Source organism: Plectrocnemia conspersa, unplaced genomic scaffold (genome assembly GCF_051122295.1).
Source record: "Plectrocnemia conspersa isolate PC_06_02 unplaced genomic scaffold, ASM5112229v1 ptg000005l, whole genome shotgun sequence".
In the NCBI taxonomy this organism is placed as follows: Eukaryota; Metazoa; Arthropoda; class Insecta; order Trichoptera; family Polycentropodidae; genus Plectrocnemia; species Plectrocnemia conspersa.
In genome coordinates, this window is record NW_028277169.1 from 31,905,635 (window position 1) to 31,931,208 (window position 25,574).

Sequence of the window (25,574 nt, forward strand, 5' to 3'; positions counted from 1 at the left end):
ATAAAATATTTTTTCAATAATAAAAAAAGCTCAGTTATGATCTTGAATTTCTGCACCCTTATATTCCGTAAAATACATAGCGTTTTTATGTCTAACTACCATCATATTTTTGCACAGAATTAAATAATTCGCATACTAAATGGTTTAGTGTTCATGTGATTTATCAACGTAACCTTAAAAATAAGTATTTTAGATAAAATATAATGTACAATATATGAAAAGACGTATACTTTATCTATTGAAAAATATCCTTATCTTTATTTGATTAAAGGTATTATGTTACACTATATTATATAATATAATATTTTATCGGCAAGTTTTGTTAGACCAACAGCACGGGTTTAGTCCTGCCCGTTCCTCTGTTACTAACCTTCTGTCGTTCACCAAAATGGTGACAACTTCTCTCGATGCGGGAATTCAAGTAGACGTCGTGTATACAGATTTTGAGAAAGCCTTCGACAAAGTTTGTCATAGGTTATTATTAAAAAAATTGTCGAACCTCGGTTGCTCAGATAATTTAACTCGGTTATTCTCGAGTTATTTAAGCAATCGTAGACAGCTTGTAACCTATGGTGGACGATTGTCAAAAGAATATTTTACCCCTTCGGGGGTTCCTCAAGGATCCAATATGGGACCTCTGCTTTTTGTGTTATTTATTAATGACATAAATACAGCAATTAAAAATTCAAGTTTTCTTCTGTACGCAGATGATTTAAAATTATATAAATGCATTCGATCTGTTGTGGACTCCTTCTCTCTACAAAGGGATTTAGACTCTGTGGAGATGGGCTTCCATTAACCGTCTGCCCTTTAGTGTCGGAAAGTGCCATACTGTGTCATTTTCTCGATCTCGTTCGCCATCAGCTTATTTTACCATCTCGGTGGTAACATTTTGACTAAATAAACTTCCACTAAAGATCTCGGAATCACTTTCGAGAGCAAATGGAGGTTCTCTCTACACATACACGACGTCTGTGATAAATCTTCCAAGATGCTCGGATTTGTTATGAGGAATGCCTTTCACTTTGACGATCCGTCAGTTATTCGAATCCTCTACGACACCTTAGGTCGTAGCATTCTTGAATCGGGATCTATAATTTGGAATCCCCGAATAGCCAAATATTCCCTTTTAGTGGAAAAAATTCAAAAAAGGTATTTAAGATACCTTTACAAAAGGACATTTGGTTATTATCCGTACTTATATCCCAGCGCCTTTCTTTTAGGAGCGTTGGGATATGATTCGCTGAATTCTCGCAGAAAGCTGTATGTCGCTAAGCATTTTTTCAAAGTACTAAAAGGTGCTGTCGACAATCCAGCTATTCTCGAGGAATTCCAGTTTTGGGTTCCGGAACATTTTCGAGAATCACGATCGAGACCTCTTTTGATGGCCGTTAAGGCTAGGACATTCGTACTTGCCGACTCGCCTATAGCTGTGGCCATCCGGCTCCTTAATACGCTGGCATTACGTCATATTGACTTATTTAATGTTAGCTACGAGGATCTGATCCAGTTTGTATCATTTAATTTTAATATTTTATAATTTTTTGTTATGTTTAAGTATTGTTATATTTATGTATATATACGTTTTTTGTTTTATAAATTTAAAATTTGTTTTCGACCATCGTGGCGCATTGGGGTAACCTGTTAGGCCACGATGGTCTTAATTTAATCTAAAAAATAAATAAATAATTAATTCACATTCATTTAAATTATATTAGTTCTAGATCCGAATCTAATTCTAAAATAATTTGCCCTATTAATTAAAGTTCGCTATTCTGTTTTATATATATTTATAAAAGAGAGTACAGCTTATTTTTTATGCAAGTCTGAAATCAGCTTTCTCCGTTGTATAACACATCTCTCCCAGAAGGTTCATAATTACAGTAATCATTAGCTAGGCCCGGCCACATATAAAGCACCACAAAAATGAAAGTATAAAAAAAAAATATTTTTGCGCTTGGAGAATGGCGAATTAAGTAATTAAAAAATAATATTGGCCGATTAATTCTCATGTATGAGTCGATAAAAATGTTTATTTATACGCCAATACGCCAAGATTAGGGATTGCAATAATACCGGTATTACCGAGAGAAAAACAGTGAATACCGGTATTGTCATTATTATTATTATTTTAATTAATTGACTGAAAAATAATGTTTTATGATGATATTCCATGTTTATTGATTAGCAAAACCAAAAAATTCGAATTATTTCGATAAATTCAATATTTTAATTACAAATTATATTAACACTTTATCGACCGGCAGTTTCACTACCAGACTTACGCTAAATACCGGCACCTTTTCGCAAAACTTCGCGAATTTTACCTTTTTTATTTAAATTTATGTATCTTTTGATACGGTCCGAATATTTCGTTGAATTTTTCTAGACATGTTATAAATGTATCAATGCATCAATTCAAGTTATTATCAGATGGTTCTCAACATGTGGTTCGCCGGAAATAAAAAATAATTATTACTTTTCCTTATTATTAGATTTTTAAAATGATTATCTTGATTTTAAAATTATAAAAACGAAATACCTAGAAATTTTAATAAAAATAATTTAAATTGAGTTACCCAGCGGTTCTCAAACTTTTTTAAATTTGTAAAAACTTTTTGCAAGCAAACTTTTCTTTTGTATTGTGACATTTTTACTAATACGAGTTTACTGATATATAATTCATTTGCAATAAAATATTCACTAACCGTTGTAATTTACTCCATCGTAATGTGAAATTTTCCAAGCACAAACACAAATAATTTACATTGTCTTTCACGTGTAAATCACTTTTCACAATAACTAGTTATATAATGAAAGTTTAAAGTGTCTCGATTTTTTACTGTTTTTCGCAATTGCAACAATATTACCCCATATCGTTTATATTTGGTTTCAAATATTCGTAATTTTGCATTTTTCAGATATTCTGGTAAAACCCGATTCTTCTTTATGGTACCACAGATTCTATTTTTTTTCATATATATTTTTTTTTTGCTATTTCAACACTGTTATAAAAATCGTCCATATAAAGATGATGCCATTTGTATTTATTGTCTGATGTTAGATGTGATATTGAATCTTGTAACAAAATTCCAGGTCCTGAATATATTTTTAATTTCGATATGTATCCTGACACTAATTCACATACCATTCTTATCACTATACCGTACTTTGTGAGCTTACTGGGGTTGTATACGTGAAAATTTAATCTTCCACACCATGGGATCATACCCTCATCCAGAGATATGTTTTGGCTTGGTTTGTACATATTTTTTAATCCTTCGGAGAAATAATCAATTATTTTTTGTACTTTGAACAGTAATCCTACATTATCAGGAACATTTTTATTATTGGAAAAACGCAGGTAACGTAATATTTGATAAACCCTATTTCTACTCATGGTTTTTGTAAATATCAAGGTTCCTATTAGTGGATGTATTGTCTAATACAGGTGTAATGAGCCTTTTTTTACCAGGCCCATTAGCAATATCAACTCAAACCAATTTTTTAATTCTGGTACCGTTACATCCACCCATTTTTTAGATTTTATTTGCAGTTTGTATCTGTTGATGTGTTGATTATGGTGTCTATTCGTTTCTTCTGCAATAACGGGAAACAAGTCATCTTCAATAAAGTTTTGTGTCTTGTAAAGTGTCTTCTAAATATTTTTCTTGTTCATCTTCCTCATTGCTCATGAGCATCATAGCATGTGGACGATTTCTTTCATGAACAGAGGAGTCTGAATCACTATCACTATAATTTTCATTGTCACTTGGAATATCTATATATATTTAACACTATATTAAATAACATAAACTGTAATTATTTTCACGTAGATTCTACACTCGTATCTAACTAAAAAAAAAAAGTTTTATAAACAGTTCGTAATATTTTTCGAATATTCACTCGAGCACACGAAAACCAGATGCACTTCACACGATAGTATAACTTAAACTTAATTCTTATCCATAAGTTGTTATGTGTATCGTGCTAATAATTCAAAAATAATAACTCGAAAAAATTCCCACTTTCTAAAATAATGTGTCACTGAGATTCGGTATTTCCAGTAAGCCAGTATTATCTGACGGGAGATAATATTTACTCACAAAAAATATGTTGGAATTTCCTTATAACAGGATAGAAAAAAATACAATAGAATCTTACTAATCTGACAATCTTGAGATTCTCAGTAATCCAATACTATCTAATGGTTAATGATATGATAAATTTTTAGTGTCTTGTACTTTTTATATATATTATGTACATCGTATTTTTAAATTTTATGTAATTTGACTTTATTTCTAAATAAACCCATTTACCCCATAAATTATTTTTAAATATACATATTTATATGTTTGTGTATAAAATATCATATTTTTTCTTTTTTTACACCGTCCGAAAAAAAAGTGTGCTGGATAAAAGATTTTAGAAATTTAAAAAAGTTTGAGAACCGCTGGTTAACTCAATTTAAATTATTTTTATTTAAATTCTTAGATTACTTGCTTTTATAATTTTAAAATCATCAATCAATTTTAAAATCTAATAATAAGGAAATGTAATAATTAATTTCTATTTCCGGCGAACCACATGTTGAGAACCACTTAATAATGGCTTGAATTGATGCATTGTTACATTTATAACATGTCTAGAAAAATTGGTTAAAATATTCGGACCACATCAAAAGATACATAAGTTTGTCTGGTAGTGAAACTGCCTGATGAAAGAAATATAAAATATATTTATAAAACCTTCGCATTTGTCTAAATATAATTAAAAAAAAAAAAAATTAAAATAAAATGAAAATTCATACATTTATTTAGTCATCCCTTAAAAAAAAAGCAAATAAAACACTAAACATATATTTTTAATTTGACATGGAAACGAAAACATACACAGGACGCCAATTGGCGTCTGCGGTGTTTAACTTTCGGCACACTCAGGACGCCAATTGGCGTGAGCGGTAGGTAAAGTGTTAATTAAAACACTCTCATTAATTATAAAAAAAAATATTATCGAAAATACGGGCGCCAAATCTTTTTCTTTTTGAACAATAAATCTAGGAGACCATCGTCTTTGATTGACCGCTTCTGGGTGCCTCATAAATATTTAAATCAGGGGCCAGAGCACCACTTGCCAATTTATTCCTATAAAATATATTACTCATTATTTGATGTCAGTAACGATTATCCGAAAGTACATTATAAGAAACGAAATCTGTTTGTTCGAAATGCGATATATATTTTTAAAAACAGACTTATATAATTGACGATTGTGATATTTGTGATTGAGGTGATACTTATTTATTTTTACTCATGTTAAAAGTAATGACACCGATTCCCAAACTTTCAGTCTATATATATATCAGATTGACTTACTCAGGTTGTTAAAATTTACCCCGTTGTAACGCATTAGGCTTACGCCTGTTGGGTTACAACGGAAGATTTAATAAAATAAATAAATAAATATATAAAAATACGAAAAATATCAAACATAAAATATCGGTCGATGGGATTTTTCGCATAGGTAGGGTGGATCGCTATTTCAGTTATCTTGGAGTAAAAGATGTAATATTATTCTACTTTGATTTGCTACCCTGATAAAACTACTTAGGTTATTCCCCCACAATGAGTATAATTTTATTCTGCGATAATTTTTTATTTAAATACCATTATTGAGGCTTAATAATTGCTAATATTCTACACCTAATATTTGCCTAAAAATATGTCAAAATGGAGATAAAAATGTATAAATAGTAGAAATAATTTCGTGTATGAAATACCTGCTTTTGTTTTCACTTCGCCAGCCATCCCTACCATAAAAAAGATGACCATGTTTAATTGTAATTTTCAATACATTTACGATTTCTTAAATTGTCTATTTACTTTGACTAATGTAACGATTATTTCGTAGTAATGTTCGTGTTTATTCAATTTTAATTATTATTCTTAACATGTGTACACTGAGTGTACATCACCGGAGTGCGCCAATTTTTTTGCAAGTTTTAAAAAAATATTCGTATAGGGGTTTAATTGCTATACATTAAAATAATATAAAAAACTGATTTCTTACATATTTTAAAATAAAAATGTATTATTTAATATTGAGGTTTAGAATCAGAGGGGTGACGGAATACGAATTTTATGAGAATACGTTGGCGTCCATTCTACATTTGAGACTATTTTTTCGATAAAATATCAAAAATGTATCAATTAGCAATCTTGTAATGTAAAACATTAACTTAGTATCAATAATTATAACATTTTAATTTAATTTTAATTATTATGTTTGCTGAAAAAATACGGTTAGTTTTCTTATAAATTTGTTCAATATAAAAATGCAGGTTGATTAATATTTTTGTTTGGTTTGTTTTGTTGAAAAATTTATAAGTATCGCTTTGATAATTTTTTAGCATTATCATTAAATAAACATTATTTCTAAAAATAGTATAAATGCTATTTTTTAATACTTTATCTATATACATAATATTGAATAATAAATTTTTATAATTTACGCAAATTGTGTTATTATACCGGAAAGCAATTTATAATTCTACTTTATTTTTAGAGATCTCTGTGTATCTCTGCCAGACTCTTTTATTTTTTCTGTCCTACGGGGATTTAATTTACAACGTTCAGTATTAGTCAGACAGCCGATGCTTGATACGTTTTTTGTACAACCGGAGCATATATTATAACACAAGATGTCCGATAACAAACATAACATATGTTTAACTATAAAAAAGTTCATATTTCCTGGCAGTTTCGCAAAGATGCAATCGATAGAAGAACCTTGTGTAAAAACGGACAGGAAGACGTACAACAGAGTGGCTTTCATGGGTCACCCGAAAGAGACTAGATCAATCATGAACTTTACGTTCAATTCGTTGTACATAGACGAACCATACAATGCCAAAAATGCTGCGAATTTAAAAAAGAGCGGAATTGCTCTCTTGGATAGAAATGACAGCTTTGGTTATATAGACGGGGATAGTAAAGGTGTGAACGAAGTGAGCAAAACTTCCAACTATCAAACGTGGTTCACTTACATGAGGGATAAGATACGAAACGGTGCGGGTCCGGGAAGGACAGCACCCCATAAGGTAGTGCCTAGTGTTAAAACGGTAACATCGCCAATGTGCAGGTTTAAGCAAGCTACTGTTAATTACAACGTTGGATCAAGTAGTCCGTTGAAACCTTTGTTTAAAAGTGATGGTGAGAGGGTTTACAGGGTTCGTTTGATAGTTTTGCTCCCCGTGGTTTGATCAAATTGATTGGGATGTAATTTCTTTTGTGCTTTTTTCAGCTCGGAGAGCGCGGATCTGGTTATAAGAGCACGAAGGAAATTCAAGATTTTCAAGAGCTGCGTTCACAGTGCTTAGCCGAAGGAAGGCTGTTTGAAGACCACGACTTTCCACCAAACGACAGGAGCTTGTATTTCAGCCAAAGGCCCGACAGGCACTTTGAATGGCTCAGACCATCGGTAAGCCTATTTATATATCTATGTAAGTTTAATTGCTTTTAAAATAAATATATTTTGAGTATTGCATCAATATTATCTTGTATATACTTGAAATGATAAGATAGTTAGATTTTTTATTGATTTAAATATTGTAATCTTATCATAAGCTATTCTGACTCATGGAATTACATAAATCAATGCATATATATCCATAGTTATCAAGAATTAAAAAATACGGTTCATACATATACATATATTTTTATGTTAACAATAAAAGTTATCAAGACTATTTACTTTAATTTTAAAATAATACGGCATTAAATATTTCAAACTTGAAATAAGTCCGAATTTGTTTTTCAACACCACATCACAAATACATTGTTCCATTACATCTCTATTTTTAACCCTTTGTTTGACAAAATCCGATATATTGATCCAGATCCAACGTTATCATTGCACAAAGAATTACATATATTTTTAATAGACTGTAGGATATGTGCTTCTGGTGAGAAGAACATTTTTTCTGAACATGAATATATATTTTTACTATGTATTAAATCGGTATTTAGATATTAATCCTAAAAGGCTCGGCAACCAAAGGGTTAATCCATGTTTCAACTCCGATATATGTAGAAAATAAAAAATCTAACTATATAAATCTTGATTACCTTTATCATTGAACTTTAAGCCATCCCGAATCTAATTTGGGTAAAATCATTCATAAGCTTTAAATCTGGAAGACATTTTCTGTGAGTTCTGAGTTGAGAACTTCAATGAAGGATATTTTTAATATAGTGTTGATCCAACTATACAAATCTTCATTGTATGTTGATACTTCAATATTATTTCCATTGAAATTTTATCTATTCTAATGTCTTAAATAAAATAATGTTCATAGGAAATTGCTAGTAATCCTCAACTGTTCGTCGAAGGCTTCAGCAGATTTGACATCCAACAAGGAGAACTCGGTGATTGTTGGCTTTTAGCAGCCGCTGCCAATCTAACTCTCCATCGAAAGTAATTATTAATCCTCTTATAAATAATTAACTTCTATATATAAATATGTAATAACAACTAAATTTTTTTTTGTAGATTGTTCTTCCAGATCGTCCCCGATGATCAAAGTTTCGATGAAGATTACGCCGGCATCTTCCATTTCCGGTGATTAATCAAATCTAATTTATATACTTAATTTTGAGGCATGCCATAATAACAATGCTCTTACCACAGATTCTGGCAGTATGGAAAGTGGGTTGATGTCGTTATCGACGATCGTCTTCCGACGTACCGTGGAAAGCTCGTCTTCTTGCACTCGACCGAACAAAACGAATTCTGGAGTGCCTTATTCGAAAAAGCCTATGCCAAGTGAGCTTCTTCATATAAGTGCATTAATTATTATAAACATGTATTAATGTTGAATCTGTTTAGACTTCACGGATCTTATGAGGCGCTCAAAGGCGGATCTACCTGTGAAGCTATGGAGGATTTTACTGGCGGAGTCACCGAGATGTACGAGATGAGCGAAGCACCTCCAAATCTTTTTGCTATATTATCGCAAGGATATCAACGTAGCTCCCTAATGGGATGCAGTATTGAGGTATTTTCAAAATTATTTACATTATTTATAACTGAAATTTTAATACATTGTTATTTCACAGCCTGATCCGGGTGTTTTGGAAGCTGAAACACCACAAGGTTTGATTAGAGGACATGCTTATAGTATTACTCGTGTGTGCCATGTCGATATTGAAACACCCGGACGTAGGGGAAAGATTCCATTGTTGAGATTGAGGAATCCATGGGGTAACGAAGCCGAGTGGAACGGACCTTGGAGTGATAAGTAAGTTTTTTGCGAACTAATTGCTCTTATATATATTTTAACTTATGTTTATTACAGATCACCCGAATGGCGCTTTATACCTGAATCTGAAAAGGAAGAGATTGGCTTGAATTTCGACGAAGACGGTGAATTTTGGATGTCTCATAAAGATTTCCTGAATCATTTCACAAGGTAAATATAAATATAAAATTAATCTGATTAAGAAAAGTTACTCAAAAATCTGTTCTTCAGAAAGAGTATAACCTTACCTAAAATTAATGATACATAATATTATTAATTTTGAATTAAAAAAAAATCGATTTAAGTAATGTGCCTCTTTTTCAATGAGGGTGTCTTAGTTTTGATTATGCCCTAAAGTGTAGTAATATATGCAAAAATTAGTCCGGGCCATTGGATATGTGACTATATTTCTCAGGGTCCTAAAGTGCAACTGAGAAAATTAGTAACAATACTCATTAGATACCTTAAGGTGCCATAACCTTTGAGCCTAATAATATGGTTATTTAGTATAATTTAAGGCTGTAAATCACTTGAATTTATTGAATCATAATATTTTTTAAAATATGGCATAAATAGGTGCCCTCTACATATTAACAAATCTTGAAATGGCGCGCAAAATTTGGTATGTGAAACTATATCATTTTATTAAAATATAGGGTTGAAATCTGTAACTTGAACCCTGATTCATTGGATCCCGATGAGACTCCATCCGGCTGCAACAAGAAATGGGAGATGAGCGTTTTTGAAGGAGAATGGGTCAGAGGTAAGACTGAAAAGCTTATAAAATATTTTATTTACATTGCATAAATAATAATTTCATTTCTTTTAGGTGTAACTGCTGGAGGTTGCAGGAATAACTTGAACACGTTCTGGCAGAATCCTCAATACACTCTCATTCTGACCGATCCTGATGAAGACGACGATCAAAATCTATGCACAGTTATTGTGGCGTTGATGCAGAAGAACAGACGTTCGCAGCGCTCCGTCGGTTTGGACTGCTTGACTATCGGTTTCGCTTTATATAAGCAGAATCCAAACGGTCCTAAACCGCTGCCAATGGATTTCTTCAAGTACAACGCTTCAGTAGCTAGAAGCCCGTCATTCATCAACTTGCGAGAAGTCAGCTGCCGGTAAGTTTATAGGTCTTATCTCGGTAAACCACAAAGATCTTATGATAATTGATATATTATTTCAGTTTTAAACTTCCTCCTGGCCAGTACTGCATTATTCCGAGTACATTTGACTCTAACGAAGAAGGCGAATTCTTGCTGCGTGTGTTCACGGAGAAAATGAGCACTGTTGAGTAAGTGTTTGCTCAAAAACTAGTGACTAAACAATTTTATTTAACTTGTAATAGTGTCTGGAGTATTCTCTATAAATATTTTTGATGGAATATCCTCGATTTTGAGCTCCTTAAAAATTGACAGATCGGTTCTTTTTGATGTCCAAGATAATCGGAGTATTCTTCGCCAAAATCACATCTTAAAGACTCATTTTAATCACGAGTACTAAAGAAATACAAGACGATACTGTAATCTCTTATGTGATTCTGATTCACAGAATTTGGAGGCTTCTTTTTTAATGTTTATTTCTAGTTGTAATGTTTTATTTTCAATACAGTAAAGTATTGGGGCAATCTATGTTACATTGACAGCATTAAAAAAATTAGAGATTTTGTTTCAGCCGAAATAGATTTTGTTATATATTATATAGATCAACGTTAATAATCATTCTTTATTGCAGAGAGAACGATGAAGATATCGGAATGGGAGCTATTGACGATAGGGTTCGTATATTTAACCCTTCAAACCTTGATACTATTGTACTTTTAAATTATTTACAATTATATTTCATTGATTTAGGTCAAGGATGAGCTTCCTACACTGCCATCAGAGCCTGAAGATCCAGTTAGACAATTCTTCCTGAAGTTGGCTGGCGACGACGAAGAAGTCGATTGGTTGGAGCTAAAGGAGATCCTCGATTATTCGATGCGTGGTGGTTAGTATTAACTTTTTTCTGTTTATTGTTATCTGTTTTTTTGTATCGTTTGGCTTACTTTCATGTCTGTCTCTTGACCGAAGTTGTATTTTGTTGTTTTGTTGCTCGTTATCACATTAAACTACATAGTTTAAATTTTAGATAATAGTCTCATTTGGGTGAAAGACTGGTTGCGATTTTCAATAAGTTGCATAGCTTCAATCTGTCATTTACAAACCACACTTCTATTGAAAATCTTGAATCATAAATACTACTTCGATTGAAGTAATGTGACCACATGAAACTCAAACCATTAACATTTTACTAATTATTGTCGACATTAACATTTTTGCTTGGTTGTAGTTTGCCATTAAACAATTTTATCATTAGTTATCTTATAGATTTAGACATGCTTTATGATTAGTTTCAAGTCATAATTAATTTAATGCACTAATGAATTAACGTTATTTTCATATGTCTAATTATACTATATTTTAAAATGTAAAACATTGTGTTATTAATTTACAATTTTTGTTCAATCTAAGTTGCATCGTTGTTATTTTTTTAATTTTAATTAAATTGATTTAATGTTTTAGTTTCATGGTCACATTGCTAGGATTTTGTTGTATCAGAACTTTTATTTTTCGCAAAAATTGGCATAATTTCAAGAATTATTCATCGCTCATTTATTGTAAAGTTTACAAGTATAACTTTATAGCGTCGTAAAATATTTTGTTTTTATTTAATATATTAATGTATTGAAAGAATACTGTCATCACTAAATGAGTCTATTAAAAATATATATATAAGGAGAAAAAGGTAAACAAATAAAAACCAGTATAAATTAGCAAAAGATGAGGACGCAAGCATATATTCATTTTTTTAAAACTTTTGCACTACTTTTAGTACAACCGCTTACCACTTATTTATACTGGTTTGACTATAGAAAACAAGCATAATATTGTAAAAACAATAAAATAATAAAATCAAATACCATAGGGTTAACGGTATAAATTAGCAAAGGGTGGGAGCACTAGCATAAGTGCATATTATGTATCATATATATATTTAAAAAATATCACGCTTGGTTAGCAAATGGATTGCTTAATAAATTCTACTCTTAATCCTAAAGGAGGCAATTAGTAACCCTTTAGCTGCCATGCTATGATATTTATACTGTGTAAAGATGGTAATTGTCACGTAATGGAGTTATTAATAACATTTCAAAGCATAAAATGGGAGAAATATTAATTCATTGGTAGCCAAAATCTGATAGATTGTTTTTTGTTACTTTGACAAAAATAGCCGGATTTGTGGTTATCATAGTAAGAATAGGAAGAACACATTTTTTTGTTAAGCTTAAGGAGAAAATAGCATATTTTTATTATGTAATACATTGATATTTAGATATCTTAAAAGGCTCGGCAATTAAAGGGTTAAAATTTATGTCTTATGATCTTCAAACTATTATATTATGAAATAAATTATTTTTTAACTGTTATTAAAAACATACTTTTGTCCTACTAGTGGGGTGAAAATTTGTACATACTATTGATTATTTAGGGCTTAATGTAATATAAAATAAATTTAAGTTGATTTTCATAAAGCTTAATTTTAAGAATTAGCTGAATTTATAGATATATGAGATTAGTTTTTCCTTTTTTTTTTTTTTTATTTGATATATGAGATTAGGTTAATATTTTCATTATTTTTAATAATTTTTAATACCGGTATTGGAACAAAAATTTACCTTCACTATTAGTAGAACTGAAAATATTTTTTTTTAATTTTATTTGTTGAAAAATCGATATCTCCATGGCTTAGAACTATGAAAACGACGATATTGCTTGAAAGCAGAAGCGGAGAATAAAATGATGCTCATTATAGGGAATTAAGGCGACTAGTTGCGCTTTTGTGCTAGCTTCTGTATCATTTATCTTGGACCTGCTTTGATGGCAGCCTTAATATCCTCACTAACAACCTCTAAGGAGATATTCAATGTCATATTTCCCGAAACGAAATTTTTAGAACTACATTTGAAATTTTCTAAATTTAATGGCATCCCTAACCATTGCATTACAGATGGTTTTAACTGCTATTGTCGAATTATGACAGTTGAAACTCATAAAGTATAATATAACTTAACTGCAAATTTTTTTATCTCCACTGCCATTGTTGATTTAGGGTTGAAAATATCGAAACAAAGAATATACCGTTACTAAATAGCATCATTGATACAACTATTATTAACAAACACCGAAAGAATAGCGAAATTATCGTTGATTTATTAAAAGTAATACGTTTTTGCAGATGTAAGAAAAAAAAAATGCAAAGACTGATGGGGAAACCTGATACACATATTTTATAGAAAATATCATTGTTAGTATTCTTATTATATATTATATCGTTGCATGGCAGTCAAGTGGTTAAAAATAGTTAAAATTAGAATTTATAATATTTAAATACTTTTTTTATTTGCTATATAATTAACACATTACTGATGGGTCCGCCACTACTGGCTATTGCTCAAAGAGGGGACGATTTTTGCCTGAATTTATAATTGCGCTGTTTTACAAGTAACAATATTTAAAAAAAAATTTCAGCTAAATAACAAATTTTTTATTTGACAATGTAAAGCAGTTGTTAAAAAATAAATGCATTAAATACAACACACTTTAAAATAAATTTAGACGTAAAGCCAAAAAATTGGCTTAACCAACTAAAGCCAATTAATTGGCTTTCCACCGGTAATGTGTTAATTTATTTTATTAATTGTTTTTAAACTATTTGTATCACATTATTATGACTAAATTAATAACGACAATTTGCACAAAACAGTACCTCATAAGTGTTATTTATTATTCTTAAGTTTGAACATAGTTAATTATGTGTTAATTATCCCTTAAAATTGAGAATATAACTAGGATAATATTCAGGTTTGCTTTTCGGTAGAAATTTGCTCTAAATTCTGAGAAATTACTCTTAGATTAAAATTGTTACTAAACCACTTTTTAGCTAATGATTACCATAAATGGTAAAAATACTAATCAAGTAATCTATGTCTATATTATATTTGAAGTATTAGATTAAGCTCTATTTGATTTATATTTTTGATATTGTTGTATCCATGAATTTTCTCAGAATTCAGGACAGATTATTAATTATTGTATGGTCATCAAATCGCTCATATCGCATTTCCTCAATATCCTGTTGTCTCCTGCAATAGAACTTGGACCGCAAGCGGCCGACGGAGGAAGAGGAGGGCCGGGCCCCGGTGGGACTGTCGCGCCCGGTGCACCGCAACAAGAGAGAGGGTTCCTAGAACAAATAGTTTGTGCCATATGCACGCCCATCTGCAAAGAGATCGGCATCAACTTGGACCCTCAGGATCAAACTGGACCCGAAGCCGTCCAACTGAACCAACCAGGTAGAAAGAGGAGACGAGGGTTCTGCGCTTCATCTCGGACCTCATACTTTATACATTACTTTCAGATGAATAATTATCATATCAATAGATGTTCAAATTTGCTTAATAATTTGAACGTCTCGAGTGTGAATCGTTAATCATGAGCTATATACATAATTTTGCTAAATTGTCAAAATGTGACCATACACGTTTTGTGAATTGTAATTGTTCTATATGTAACACTGAGAGATTGTCAAAATGTTTTTGTTTAAAGCACAATGTTTAGTTATATAAGTTAATGTACTAATGCACTACTAACACTATAAATCATGTAATATCATTGTTTATATCATCTACAGTGGATCTAAAAGAATGTATACACACTTCAATATCTTATTTGTTTATGTGAAAGTTATTAGTTCTTAACTTGAAACTTTAATAGTTTGAAAGTCATTTTAGCAGAATTAAAACTTCATCACTATGGATTCATACAATTGGTTTCTATTTAGTGAATCAGCTCCGCCGGATACTGATTATTCCTGCTCATGTGTCAAAACAAGTCTTTCTATATTATCGCTTTTCCTTCTTGACATATGTCCAAAGAACTTAATAATTTTCTCACACCTTAGTTAAAATAGTGAGAGACCCTAATACACATGTGACATATTTATAATTCGAGAAAATTAAATTAAAAACAAATTGATTCAGATATGTGCAGGACAATCTAACCCTAATTTCACACAGTGTGGTAATTTCTTGTTGGTATTAGATCAGATGTACCATATTTTAAAATATTTTTTGTAATGAATTTATTAGAATGAATTACAACAGTAAGTTTTAGATAGTTCACTTTAGACGTGAACATGATTCCTACCCTTGCTATTGCCATGTAAGTTTAGACGATTACTCTTCCACACCTCATGTTTGATACAAACAAATATATAAGTTATATTTTCACTAGTATAAATATAATTTCACTGTTTCAGTGAAATCATATCAGAATAGATTTTCACCGGTTGATATATATTTCCACTAGTGAACATATAATTTTACTGATAGGCGCTAGTGAAATTATATGCTACTCTATAATGCCTATGAAACTGAATTTTTCTTCAAATATCTATTGAAGTGTGTGTGTATATACACAAATATATATTTTTTAGATCCTTTATTGATTAATATATACTTTAATGAAATATTTCGGAACGGTAATAGTCGTCTATTGGCGTACATTTAAATAATTTATGAGACGACTATTGCCGTAAGACATCTCCGAATCATTTATTTATATTCTATATATTTATTTATTTGTGTATAATATATACAAATAGATCAAGAGATACTTTCACATGAATATTTATTATACAATCAATAATTTTATTTTTTGATCTATTTTATATATTATACAAATTGCATGTAAACCATTTAGTTTTATTCACATAAAAAGCATATTGACGATCTCTCATTGACGTGAATGTCGCTTTTGCAATGTTGTCTGCAGCATAAATAATGATTCCATCCTAATTCATATTGTACTTTTTTTAGAAACTCGCGGTCAAGGATTCTCTAAAGACGTGTGCCGTTCAATGGTCGCAATGTTAGATAACGACGGCTCAGGCAAGCTTGGATTCGATGAGTTCAAATCTCTCTGGTTGGACATTCGTAAATGGAGGGTTTGTATAGTTTTTCAACAGTGTTATGATATATTCTAATGAACGGTGTTTCAATGTATGTTTTATATCAACTTTTAGGCCGTCTTCAAACTATACGATCCAAGCGGTACTGGTAAAATACCAGCTTCTAGCCTCCGTGATGCTCTTCATTCATCAGGATATACACTCAACAACCATATTCTGAATATTTTGGCTCATAGGTATGTGTGTTTTATCTTATTTTATTTTATATTACATGTACCCGATACAAATGTTTTGCTTTTTTTTTTGTTTGTTTTAAGTCTTGAGATCAAACAAAAAAAATTAGCCGTATTTTTCTAAAAAATACTATAAAAATAAAAAAAACATGTAAAATAAGTTTTTTTTTAAATTAACAGAAAATTATTAAAAAATAATAAAAGAACAATTTTATTAATTTAGCATTAATTTATATCCATATACTATTTTTATTCTAAACGAGATTTGATTTTATTCTAACCCAAAGTTGATTTAAGTTCTGACCGACTAATTTGTTGCCTAAAAAAATACATCGTGACGTAGGAAGTGCTTTACAACTTAGTTTTATATGACCTATTATATATACAAGCAATTTCGTCTCTGGAAAATTTCGTTATTATAATTTTTCAATCGCGAGATCATAACTAGCGTATATATACGTCCGCGGGAAAATTAGTTCACACATGTAACAAACAAAAACATTTTTTGGAAAATTTAAAAAAAATTTTTGGATTTTTAATTTTTAATTAACAACTTAAAAATAATAATGTAAATATATATTAAAAGTTACAGTGGTAAATATTCAACCTAATATATCATTTTTATTTCAGATATGGTTCTCGTGATGGATTTATAGCTTTCGATGATTTTATCATGTGTGCTGTTCGCTTGAAGACTATGATCGGTAAATGAATATAAAATTTATTTTAAGTTACAGTTTTATAGCTTTTTTTATTGCTTAATTTAAAAGAAATGCAGTTTTTACTTTTCGTTAGAGAAACATTTTATATATTTTTTTTGACTATAGCTTAAATGATATAATATAATAGATAAGTTAGATTTGGCTTTAACGTTAATATAGCATGGCTTAATTTTGTACGTACGTTTTATAATTATTATTTCTTTCTATCCCACCTCAACAAATCCTCTTATCCAAATTGTAGAGAAGAACGAACCGCTGGAGAACCTCGAGAGAGATTTGCAATACTGGGATTCTTGAAGTGACGACAGAAACGACGAGTGATGAAATCACCATTACAAGTATTGAAACAATAGACAATCGATCACCGTCACTAATTGTTTAAATAGGGCTAGCTTTCCTCGATTAATACGAACGCTTGGCTCAATTCACTATTGCAATATGATGTCTATTGCGGCTTTCCTCAAATTGAGAGAGATAATCCAACGTTTACGCCATCGTTGGATCATTTCACTCGATCGAAAAAAAGGGAACCTCATTTGTATAACACCAATAAAATGTGTACTAACAAACTAATTCGAGTAACATATACCAAGCCATTAAATTCAATCATGATCGATATATTAATTATATGAAATTGATTAAATTTATATGCTAGAGTATATTGTTGTAAAGAAAAAAAATATTAATTTTATCATGTAATTTTCAGACTCATTTCATGACAAAGCGAATTCGCCCCGCTCTACAACTGCTACATTCACTCTGGAAGATTGGCTGAGGAGAACCGTCTATTCTTAATTTAAAATCGTTTTAAAAATATTTTAAGGTCACAACAGTATTTTATTTTATGTCCAAATTTTCATGAATGCCTTAAAAATGTTATCGTTGTATTGTATATTATTGTAAAGTTGAGCGAATCGTTATCGTCGATGTATTGCAAATTGTGAGTTGAGGAGAAATATATATATGTATTACTCATTAATATAAATAATTTAATAAATGTTATATTACAATTACTAATTTATTAATTTTGGAAGTATTTGTAAAAAAAATATTAACAATGTCACTCTTTTGAAGCTTGTGTTATAAAAGCTTAATTTGTTCAAATTTTTGGGGGAAAATGTTTAAAATTAACATAGTGCCTATATTCATAGATTAATTGTGTTCATTTCACACAAGCCTAATTTTCGTGATATATATAAATAATAATTAAAATGCAGTTATTTTTTTTACATATATAAATTTTATATATGTTATATTTGTTGCATTTTATGCTATAATCGTATTTTACCGAGCACAAATTATATACTGAATCTCTGTATGAATGTGAAAAAAATATAACTGTTCGTTATGCTTACAATGTGGCTATTTGTGTTGTGAATATTCTTTTTATATTGAATAAGATGTACTTTAAAAATTAAAAAAATATTTATATTTACAATCCGAAATGTTTTTTGATTTATTATTAATTATGTAACTACAAGAGCTTTCTCTGTATACTAGAATGGGTGAAGATAGAGCAATTTTGCGTTTGCTTTTATTTTTCAATATTACAACTATCGTTTCTCAATTTTATCAGATAAACATAACGATTTTAATATATTAAAAACATTGAATTTTTATATAAAATAGCAAAGGAAAGTAATTTCGATATGACAATAATTATAAATAGCAACTATGCTGTTAAAAATTTGTCATTTTTGTGGGATGTTATGGTACTTTTTCTGTAGATAAATTATCTATTCTTGAATTATTTTCAAACAGAAGATATATGTAAATCACATTGATCCTTTTTGGGCTGAAATCAAATATTGGGGGACACTATAGCAGTTTAGTTATTACCAGTATAACAATATTATCATCATGGATCAGTTACAGAATATTAAATTTGATACCCTCTATATTGAACTAGCCGCAAAATAGACGTTGAGTGGCCTAAATGCAATCATCATTTCAAGGTTATTAAATGCAATGATGCTAACAAGGTAATCGAATTATTGTGGAGTAATTCAAACAATTAGCAAAATCAGTTTAGTATTTTATTTTTTATTATACTAAAATTTTCCACTATATTTGTTACATACTAAGTTGTAACATACTGTTTTCTCAAGTGAATATCTTGAATTTAGACATTCTTTAGAAAAATAATCCCATATATTTTTTATCCTATTTGGTGAATTTACACTTTGGTGGTTTATTATAGCATTGAAGTAGCGATTTATTTATAAACCACTAAATGCTACTTAGCATACTAAAAATGTCAAAAAATATTTCAAAGCTGCGATAGTCATTGTTTTCTGTTATTCCATATTAACGACATAAAATAAATACACTGTTTCAAATTAATTAAAGTTATATTAAATTTTGCTCAAAATTGTAAAATATACACTAAAAATACACAGTTAAAATTAATCTTATAAACATATAATGTTAATTTATGAGATATACATCACAAGTGAAGAAAGTAAATTATATACGAGTGTAGTGTTTAAAATGAAGTCATTCGCGTTATTAATCTTTATGTGCAAGTAGGTGGTTTTTGATCTTTTGTAATAGTTCTTTTTTCACCGGATCCGGCACTAACGTTCTCGCCCTCGGTGTCACACTATTCACTAAAGTGTCGATGCTGACGGTGCCTCCCTCGTTCTCTTTGACGACTTCCCGGCACATCAGCTGCACTTGGTCTCTCCATCCGCATTCTACCAGTCTTCTGCGTAGCAGCTCTTTAAATCTATTAGCGGTAAAAGTAAATAATTAATAAATTCAAAATTATTTTTAGGTTATGCAAAAATATATTCTTTAAATCAATTGAATATTTTACAATGGCGGTTATTTGCTCAAATTTCATCAAATTTACCTTTCTCTATCTCCGGTAAGTATCAAACGTTGATTGGCAACAGTATTGAGTGTCATTTTGACAAGCGTTCAAAGCTATTGGTCGCAACAAAGCAAACATCGGCCAATAACATATTCTTTGTTTCGGTTCTAACAAACCTACTAAAAAATTAGCTATTATGAAAATTTTAAATACATTTCAATTTTTTTTCTTATTTTACTTTTTATATTAATCAAATTAAACATGTAGAAACAATAAACAACAGTTTACCAAATGGGGATTTTATGTGCGACCCGGTCGTTCATAAAATGCCGTTTCTATAAATTAAAGTATTTTGCCTTATTTAGTATTATAAGTTACGAATCGTGAAAAAAATTCGTTATCCGAACCGAGTGCTGATTTATTTTTTAATTTTTATAAATGATGATCACTTAATGACTTTTGACTAAAATTCTTCTGGCCCGGTAAAGGATACATGAGAACAGATATTGTCATCTCCTTGTCCGCAAACGCAGAGCCGGCCCAAAAATGTTTAGCATCCCGGATTTTTTTCATAAGAGAACTGAAAAAAGGCAGCTACGAAAAATTTTGCTTAAAAACCATTTTGAAATTTTTGTTTGGGTAATTTAGAAAATATTGTTCAAATACCATCTCTGAAAACTTTTTTGAAGAATCGAGGAGATATCGATCCAGTGTTAAATATTAAATATAATTAAATGGCGCTCCCATTTAGCATAATTGCCGGCACTTTTGGGACTGTTGCCCTGTGTGAAATTGTAGATTTTGCAGTTACAATTGAGCTGTCAAACCTTTTTTCTTATTATTTTCTTGTAAGATATTTTTTTATAGTAGCAACACTAAAAAGAAAAATCACAGTGGGTTAGCTGTCAAATGAACCGCGAACGAAGTATATAGCTGTCAATGCAAAAATGGATCATACAAATAGTAATAAATATTATAAATAATACTTCATAATGAATTGTTTATATTGTTATGTAATATGAATAATTTAACACACTAAATTTTTATATATTATGATCATTACAATATGTACTATGTTTAAGTAAAATATTTATATTTATTGTGATATTTTTTATTTCAGTCGTTGCGGAAGTGTCGGAATTTCAACCGTTCATTGAGAACATACCGATTGAAGATCACGGCGATATATTTCACTGTGGCAGATGTAAATTAAATTTCAATTCATTCGTCGAGTTTGTGTCTCATAAAAAAGACCACGCCACTCAGCAATTCGCGCGTCCTCCTCAAATAGTCTTGAAGAATGAAGTCAACATGGTCACTCTGGATGAGCCTCATAATCAGATTTGGGTCTGGAACTCGGATAATACTAGCGCTGAAACCAACGAAATATATGTATCATCCAATGTGAATGAGAGTTTAATAAATTATAAAACGATTGTCGATCCTAATGTAGTTCAGAGCTATCGCGTCGAGGTTGCTCAAGCTCCCGTTGAGTACGTGGCTCCTGAAGTGGAACAAAGTTCATTCACTTGTTCGGTGTGTCAACGACAGTTTAAGAAAAAGTTTAATTTTTATCTCCATCTTAAATCGCACGTAGAAAGACCGTTTCAATGTTTAATATGCGGTAAAACGTTTGCTCAAAATTCTAACGCTAAAAAGCATATGTTGTCGCATAAAGTATGGCCTGACGGTTTCAGTAAAACTCTTCCTGAAAAAGCAGTCGGACGAGATTTAGGTTTTAAATGTATATTTTGCAATTTAATCTTGCCGGATTACTATAAGTTGAAAGTGCATCGTAAAGAGCACGGTCACGAGAAAGTTTATAAATGCATCCAAAAAAAATGCTCGGCTACTTATCCAGATTTAGATTCGCTGATAGCTCACATTAAAAACGATCACGAAACAGTCGAGTATCACTGTCATATTTGCTCGACAGTCTTGACTTCGTTGCAAGACATGTCGGCCCATCAACAGGATCACATTCAAAAGAAAACGCAAAAGTCTAAAACGTCCGGAAAGTATTCTTGTATATACTGTGGATCTGTTTTTAAGAAACACTTCCATTTGACTTATCATCTGTCGACGGCCAATCATTCTAATTCGTGTCCCCAATGCGAAAAGTCATTCACGACTGAGAAATCGTTACGTAGACATCTATCTTTACACGATAACAAATCTTATAAGTGCGACGTTTGCAACTCTTCTTTTAGAACTAAGCATTATTTAAAATCACATCTTTCGACACACTCGGATGAAAAATCGTTCGTTTGCTCCGTTTGCGATTATAAATTCAAAAGAAGAGATATGCTGATGCGTCATATTAAGATACATCAGCCCAATAAGAGGATACAATGTCCGTTTAGATTGCTCTTGGGCTGTACGATGGAATTCACTAGGAGCGACAAGTTAAACTTGCATATTAAATCACATAAAAAGCTCATAGACAAGAAGAAGCGCGTCACTAGCAAGAGAGTTAAAAAAAGCGTGGAAGAAACATCAACTATGGAAGTTATCATCGCATCTCAACTGAAAGAATCTAACGTTAAAAATGAAAAATAAAATGTTATACCGTGATGGTGTTCAGAAGTAGCTCAAGTTATATAGATTGTGTGTATATATAGGCTAACCAAAAATTATGATTTTTTTATCGTTTATATGTAATTATAAATGTGCCATATTGTGCTCGAAATAATTAATTGAAATGTTATATAATTAAATATATTATTATAGTTTCTTTTCAATAAAGCTAGCACATCGAAACGCAACAAAATTTGTGAATGTGTAAAGTATTTGTATTGATTTGGTATAAGATTTTTTATTATATTGTAGTGACTATTATCTTATTTTAAAATAAATTGAAATTAAAAGTTTGATTTAGTTATATACATTATCATCATTTTTATATATCATACTTATTTTCATCTACTATAATAATGATTAATAAAATAATTAGAAAGGTTTCCAAGAAAATATTTTTATGTGATATCAGTTGTGCATTATAACTTTATAAGTGATATGTTTGCTTTTAAGAAAATTTATCAAGTAATATAACTATTAAAGAAAGCCTTTAAAAAATTTAAGTATCATATATTTACTTTCACCAGAAAATTTCCTTTTCTAATTATTCAATCGACAAAACTTAAAACTTTACCTTAATCAGCTTGATCCGTTATCTTGTTTAAAAATGGTTGTTTTTATTAAAAGTAAAAAATTCGTAACTCCTTTAAAAAAATTATTGAGAAATTTTTTTTTTTGAGAAGATAATTGCTGCAGTTTAAATTATATCGACACATCACTTTTTTAAAAATAAATCTTGTAAGAATCTACTAAGTTCGTTAAGAAGCTTGATCCGCCATCGTGTTTTCTTGTCTTGACTAGTAAATATTTTAGATAAAAAAGAAAAATATGATAAAGATTGAGTACACGGTAACTCTATTGTTTTAATTATATCGACATAATAATTGTTTTTTTAATAGATCTTGTAAAAATCTGCACTAAGTTTGTTAAATAACTTAATCCACAATCACGTTTCAAAATCTACGAAAACCATTATAATACAAATTCATTGTATTACAAATTTTAAAATATTTTTTAAATTCATATAGGATTAAACGGTTTTTGGGGACACAGTTATAAAAATAGTAGTAGTAGTAAAAATAGCTACTTTTAATATTTTAGTCAAGTTTGTAAGTCAGCCTGAACCGCCATCTAGTTTCAAAATGGAAACTTATCAAAATTAAAGAAAAACGTAGCTCTAGTTAAGAATTCTAGAGAAAGGTAACGAATGATTAATAATATAAATTAAAATTGAATAAGATTTAAAAAATAATGTTTTTTTATATAAAAAATGGATACATAAAAATCATAACTTTGTTTAAAAAAGGCAACAAATTTAATGGTCAGAATTTAAATCAATTTTGAGTCAGAATAAAAATCAAATCTCTGTTAGAATTTTATTAACTATCAGTATAAATATCAAATAGTTTCGTTATCATTTCGTTCATAATAAAACTGTTGGACAGGTTAGGTGTGAGCGTTGGTTAGAATAGTAAACACCCCACGAATAACTCCCAACGCATCTATTTAATTATATGTCGAACGCAAAGGTATTCAAAGTGACGAACGAAGCGGGAATAATGACAGAACGGCGGCGGAAAGCACGCTTAGCTTGATGTGTTGATATTTGACAATGTTGCGAGCCCAACCCTAAAATACCTCGATAATGTCCATGTATTATTATGCTAATCATCTGTCAATATAAAACTGACCTTGAGTTTAAAATACAGCTCATAGTATATAAATACTGGGTATTCATTATAAATACTGTCCAATGAATCGTAATAAATACTGATTTAAAAAAAATATTCCGACCATCTGTCAAAATAATTCTTATCATTTAATATACATTCTAACCTTTGTAATATAAATTTTGACCACAACCATACTAAAATTCTGACCCGAAAAATACGAGTCTTTAAAAATCTCAGTGAAAATAGTAAAACGGTCAAAAAGGCTTTAATTTTTTTTCTACACAGTTATACTTATTTTTTGCGGATTGTACATACGATTTTTTTGTAATAAGTGTGAATTCGATACACTAAAACAGAGATATTCAAACTTCCACAGCCTTTGGAACCCTTCTAGTTTATAATATTCTTAAAAGAACCATAACTTTAGATACAAATTTAATACAGTGTTTCTCAAGCTTTGGTTATCTACTTAAGTTCCACCTAAACATTCTTTCACTTATTACGAGCTGCGAAGGTAGACTACCCTCTATTCTTTTAGAAACATTGGTTTAGAAAATGAAAAAAGAAGTACGAAATAAAACTTCATTTTTTATGAAACACGTTAATTCAAAACAAATTAATACACAAATATTTACAAGCACAAAATAATACAAAGTATCACAAATTAAAATAAAAAAATATCATTAATGCAATTTTATATCACAAAGCATATTTATATTCGAAGTAATTGTTGAGATTTGTAAACGAATGTTATCTTCTGCATCTAACCTGTTTTTGTATTTAGTCTTTGTTACTGCGTACAGAGAGTAAGATCTTTTATTACATAATCTAATCGTAAATATTTATGAACTGCTTCAAAATTAGCATATTTTATAGAATTAAATATATTTTTAAATCGACATCTATGAACAAAAATAGATACTAAAATATAATAAATTAATTTAGCCAATCATAGAACCACTAATCAAATTATATCAAAGCATGTTATTTTGGTTTCTAGATAAAATATTATCGACAAACGCTTTTAAATTGTATAATACTATTTGTTACAATAATAAAACATTTTTATATAAAATAAAATACTAATTTAAATTCACAACAACAGGTGTCTCTAATTAACTGTAAATTATATTTTCTTCCTGCACTTGAGGTAACCTTTGAATTTACCTATAAAGCGAGTAAAACGTGTTCTAATTGCCTTTATATATCTATTTTAATTATATTATTATAATAATA

General features: G+C 30.0%; 3 protein-coding genes and 1 long non-coding RNA gene across 12 annotated transcripts in view; 2 read left to right on the forward strand and 2 right to left on the reverse strand.

Annotated features, from left to right (window-relative positions):
• CalpA (calpain A) overlaps window positions 1-18,718 on the forward strand; it is a 41,074-nt gene extending 22,356 nt beyond the window's left edge. For 3 of the 9 annotated variants that reach the window (XM_088186971.1, XM_088186972.1, XM_088186973.1), the window contains exons 3-18: window positions 7,303-7,479; window positions 8,357-8,475; window positions 8,551-8,619; window positions 8,689-8,823; window positions 8,887-9,055; window positions 9,117-9,298; window positions 9,356-9,469; window positions 9,955-10,061; window positions 10,128-10,428; window positions 10,494-10,601; window positions 11,042-11,084; window positions 11,161-11,296; window positions 16,227-16,354; window positions 16,433-16,554; window positions 17,182-17,255; window positions 17,980-18,718. In XM_088186971.1, the coding sequence (XP_088043097.1) occupies window positions 7,303-7,479; window positions 8,357-8,475; window positions 8,551-8,619; window positions 8,689-8,823; window positions 8,887-9,055; window positions 9,117-9,298; window positions 9,356-9,469; window positions 9,955-10,061; window positions 10,128-10,428; window positions 10,494-10,601; window positions 11,042-11,084; window positions 11,161-11,296; window positions 16,227-16,354; window positions 16,433-16,554; window positions 17,182-17,255; window positions 17,980-18,068 (2,073 nt within the window). In that variant the 3' untranslated portion in view covers window positions 18,069-18,718. Of the gene's footprint in view, window positions 1-6,679; window positions 7,229-7,302; window positions 7,480-8,356; window positions 8,476-8,550; window positions 8,620-8,688; window positions 8,824-8,886; window positions 9,056-9,116; window positions 9,299-9,355; window positions 9,470-9,954; window positions 10,062-10,127; window positions 10,429-10,493; window positions 10,602-11,041; window positions 11,085-11,160; window positions 11,297-14,501; window positions 14,703-16,226; window positions 16,355-16,432; window positions 16,555-17,181; window positions 17,256-17,514; window positions 17,612-17,979 lie in introns of those variants that run through there. The other 6 variants (XM_088186969.1, XM_088186970.1, XM_088186966.1 and 3 more) reach the window with 5 other exon arrangements.
• Window positions 18,719-19,605: 887 nt separating this feature from the next.
• Window positions 19,606-20,272, reverse strand: LOC148235441 (transcription and mRNA export factor ENY2-like). Its single transcript, XM_088186993.1, has 2 exons — window positions 20,128-20,272; window positions 19,606-20,001 (listed from the first exon to the last, which is right to left on the reverse strand). Exons 1-2 carry the CDS (start codon window positions 20,181-20,183, stop codon window positions 19,782-19,784), a joined length of 276 nt encoding a protein of 91 aa, XP_088043119.1. The 5' UTR covers window positions 20,184-20,272; the 3' UTR covers window positions 19,606-19,781.
• A 679-nt stretch (window positions 20,273-20,951) lies between these two features.
• Window positions 20,952-22,959, forward strand: LOC148235442 (uncharacterized). The gene is made up of 2 exons (XM_088185679.1): window positions 20,952-21,051; window positions 21,209-22,959. The coding sequence occupies exons 1-2, from the start codon at window positions 21,036-21,038 to the stop codon at window positions 22,645-22,647; spliced, it is 1,455 nt and encodes a 484-aa protein (XP_088041805.1). The 5' UTR covers window positions 20,952-21,035; the 3' UTR covers window positions 22,648-22,959.
• Window positions 21,284-25,477, reverse strand: LOC148235443 (uncharacterized). The gene is made up of 2 exons (XR_015809528.1): window positions 25,107-25,477; window positions 21,284-21,460 (listed from the first exon to the last, which is right to left on the reverse strand). It is a non-coding gene; the product is annotated as an uncharacterized LOC148235443 (long non-coding RNA).
• Between the last annotated feature and the right edge of the window lie 97 nt (window positions 25,478-25,574).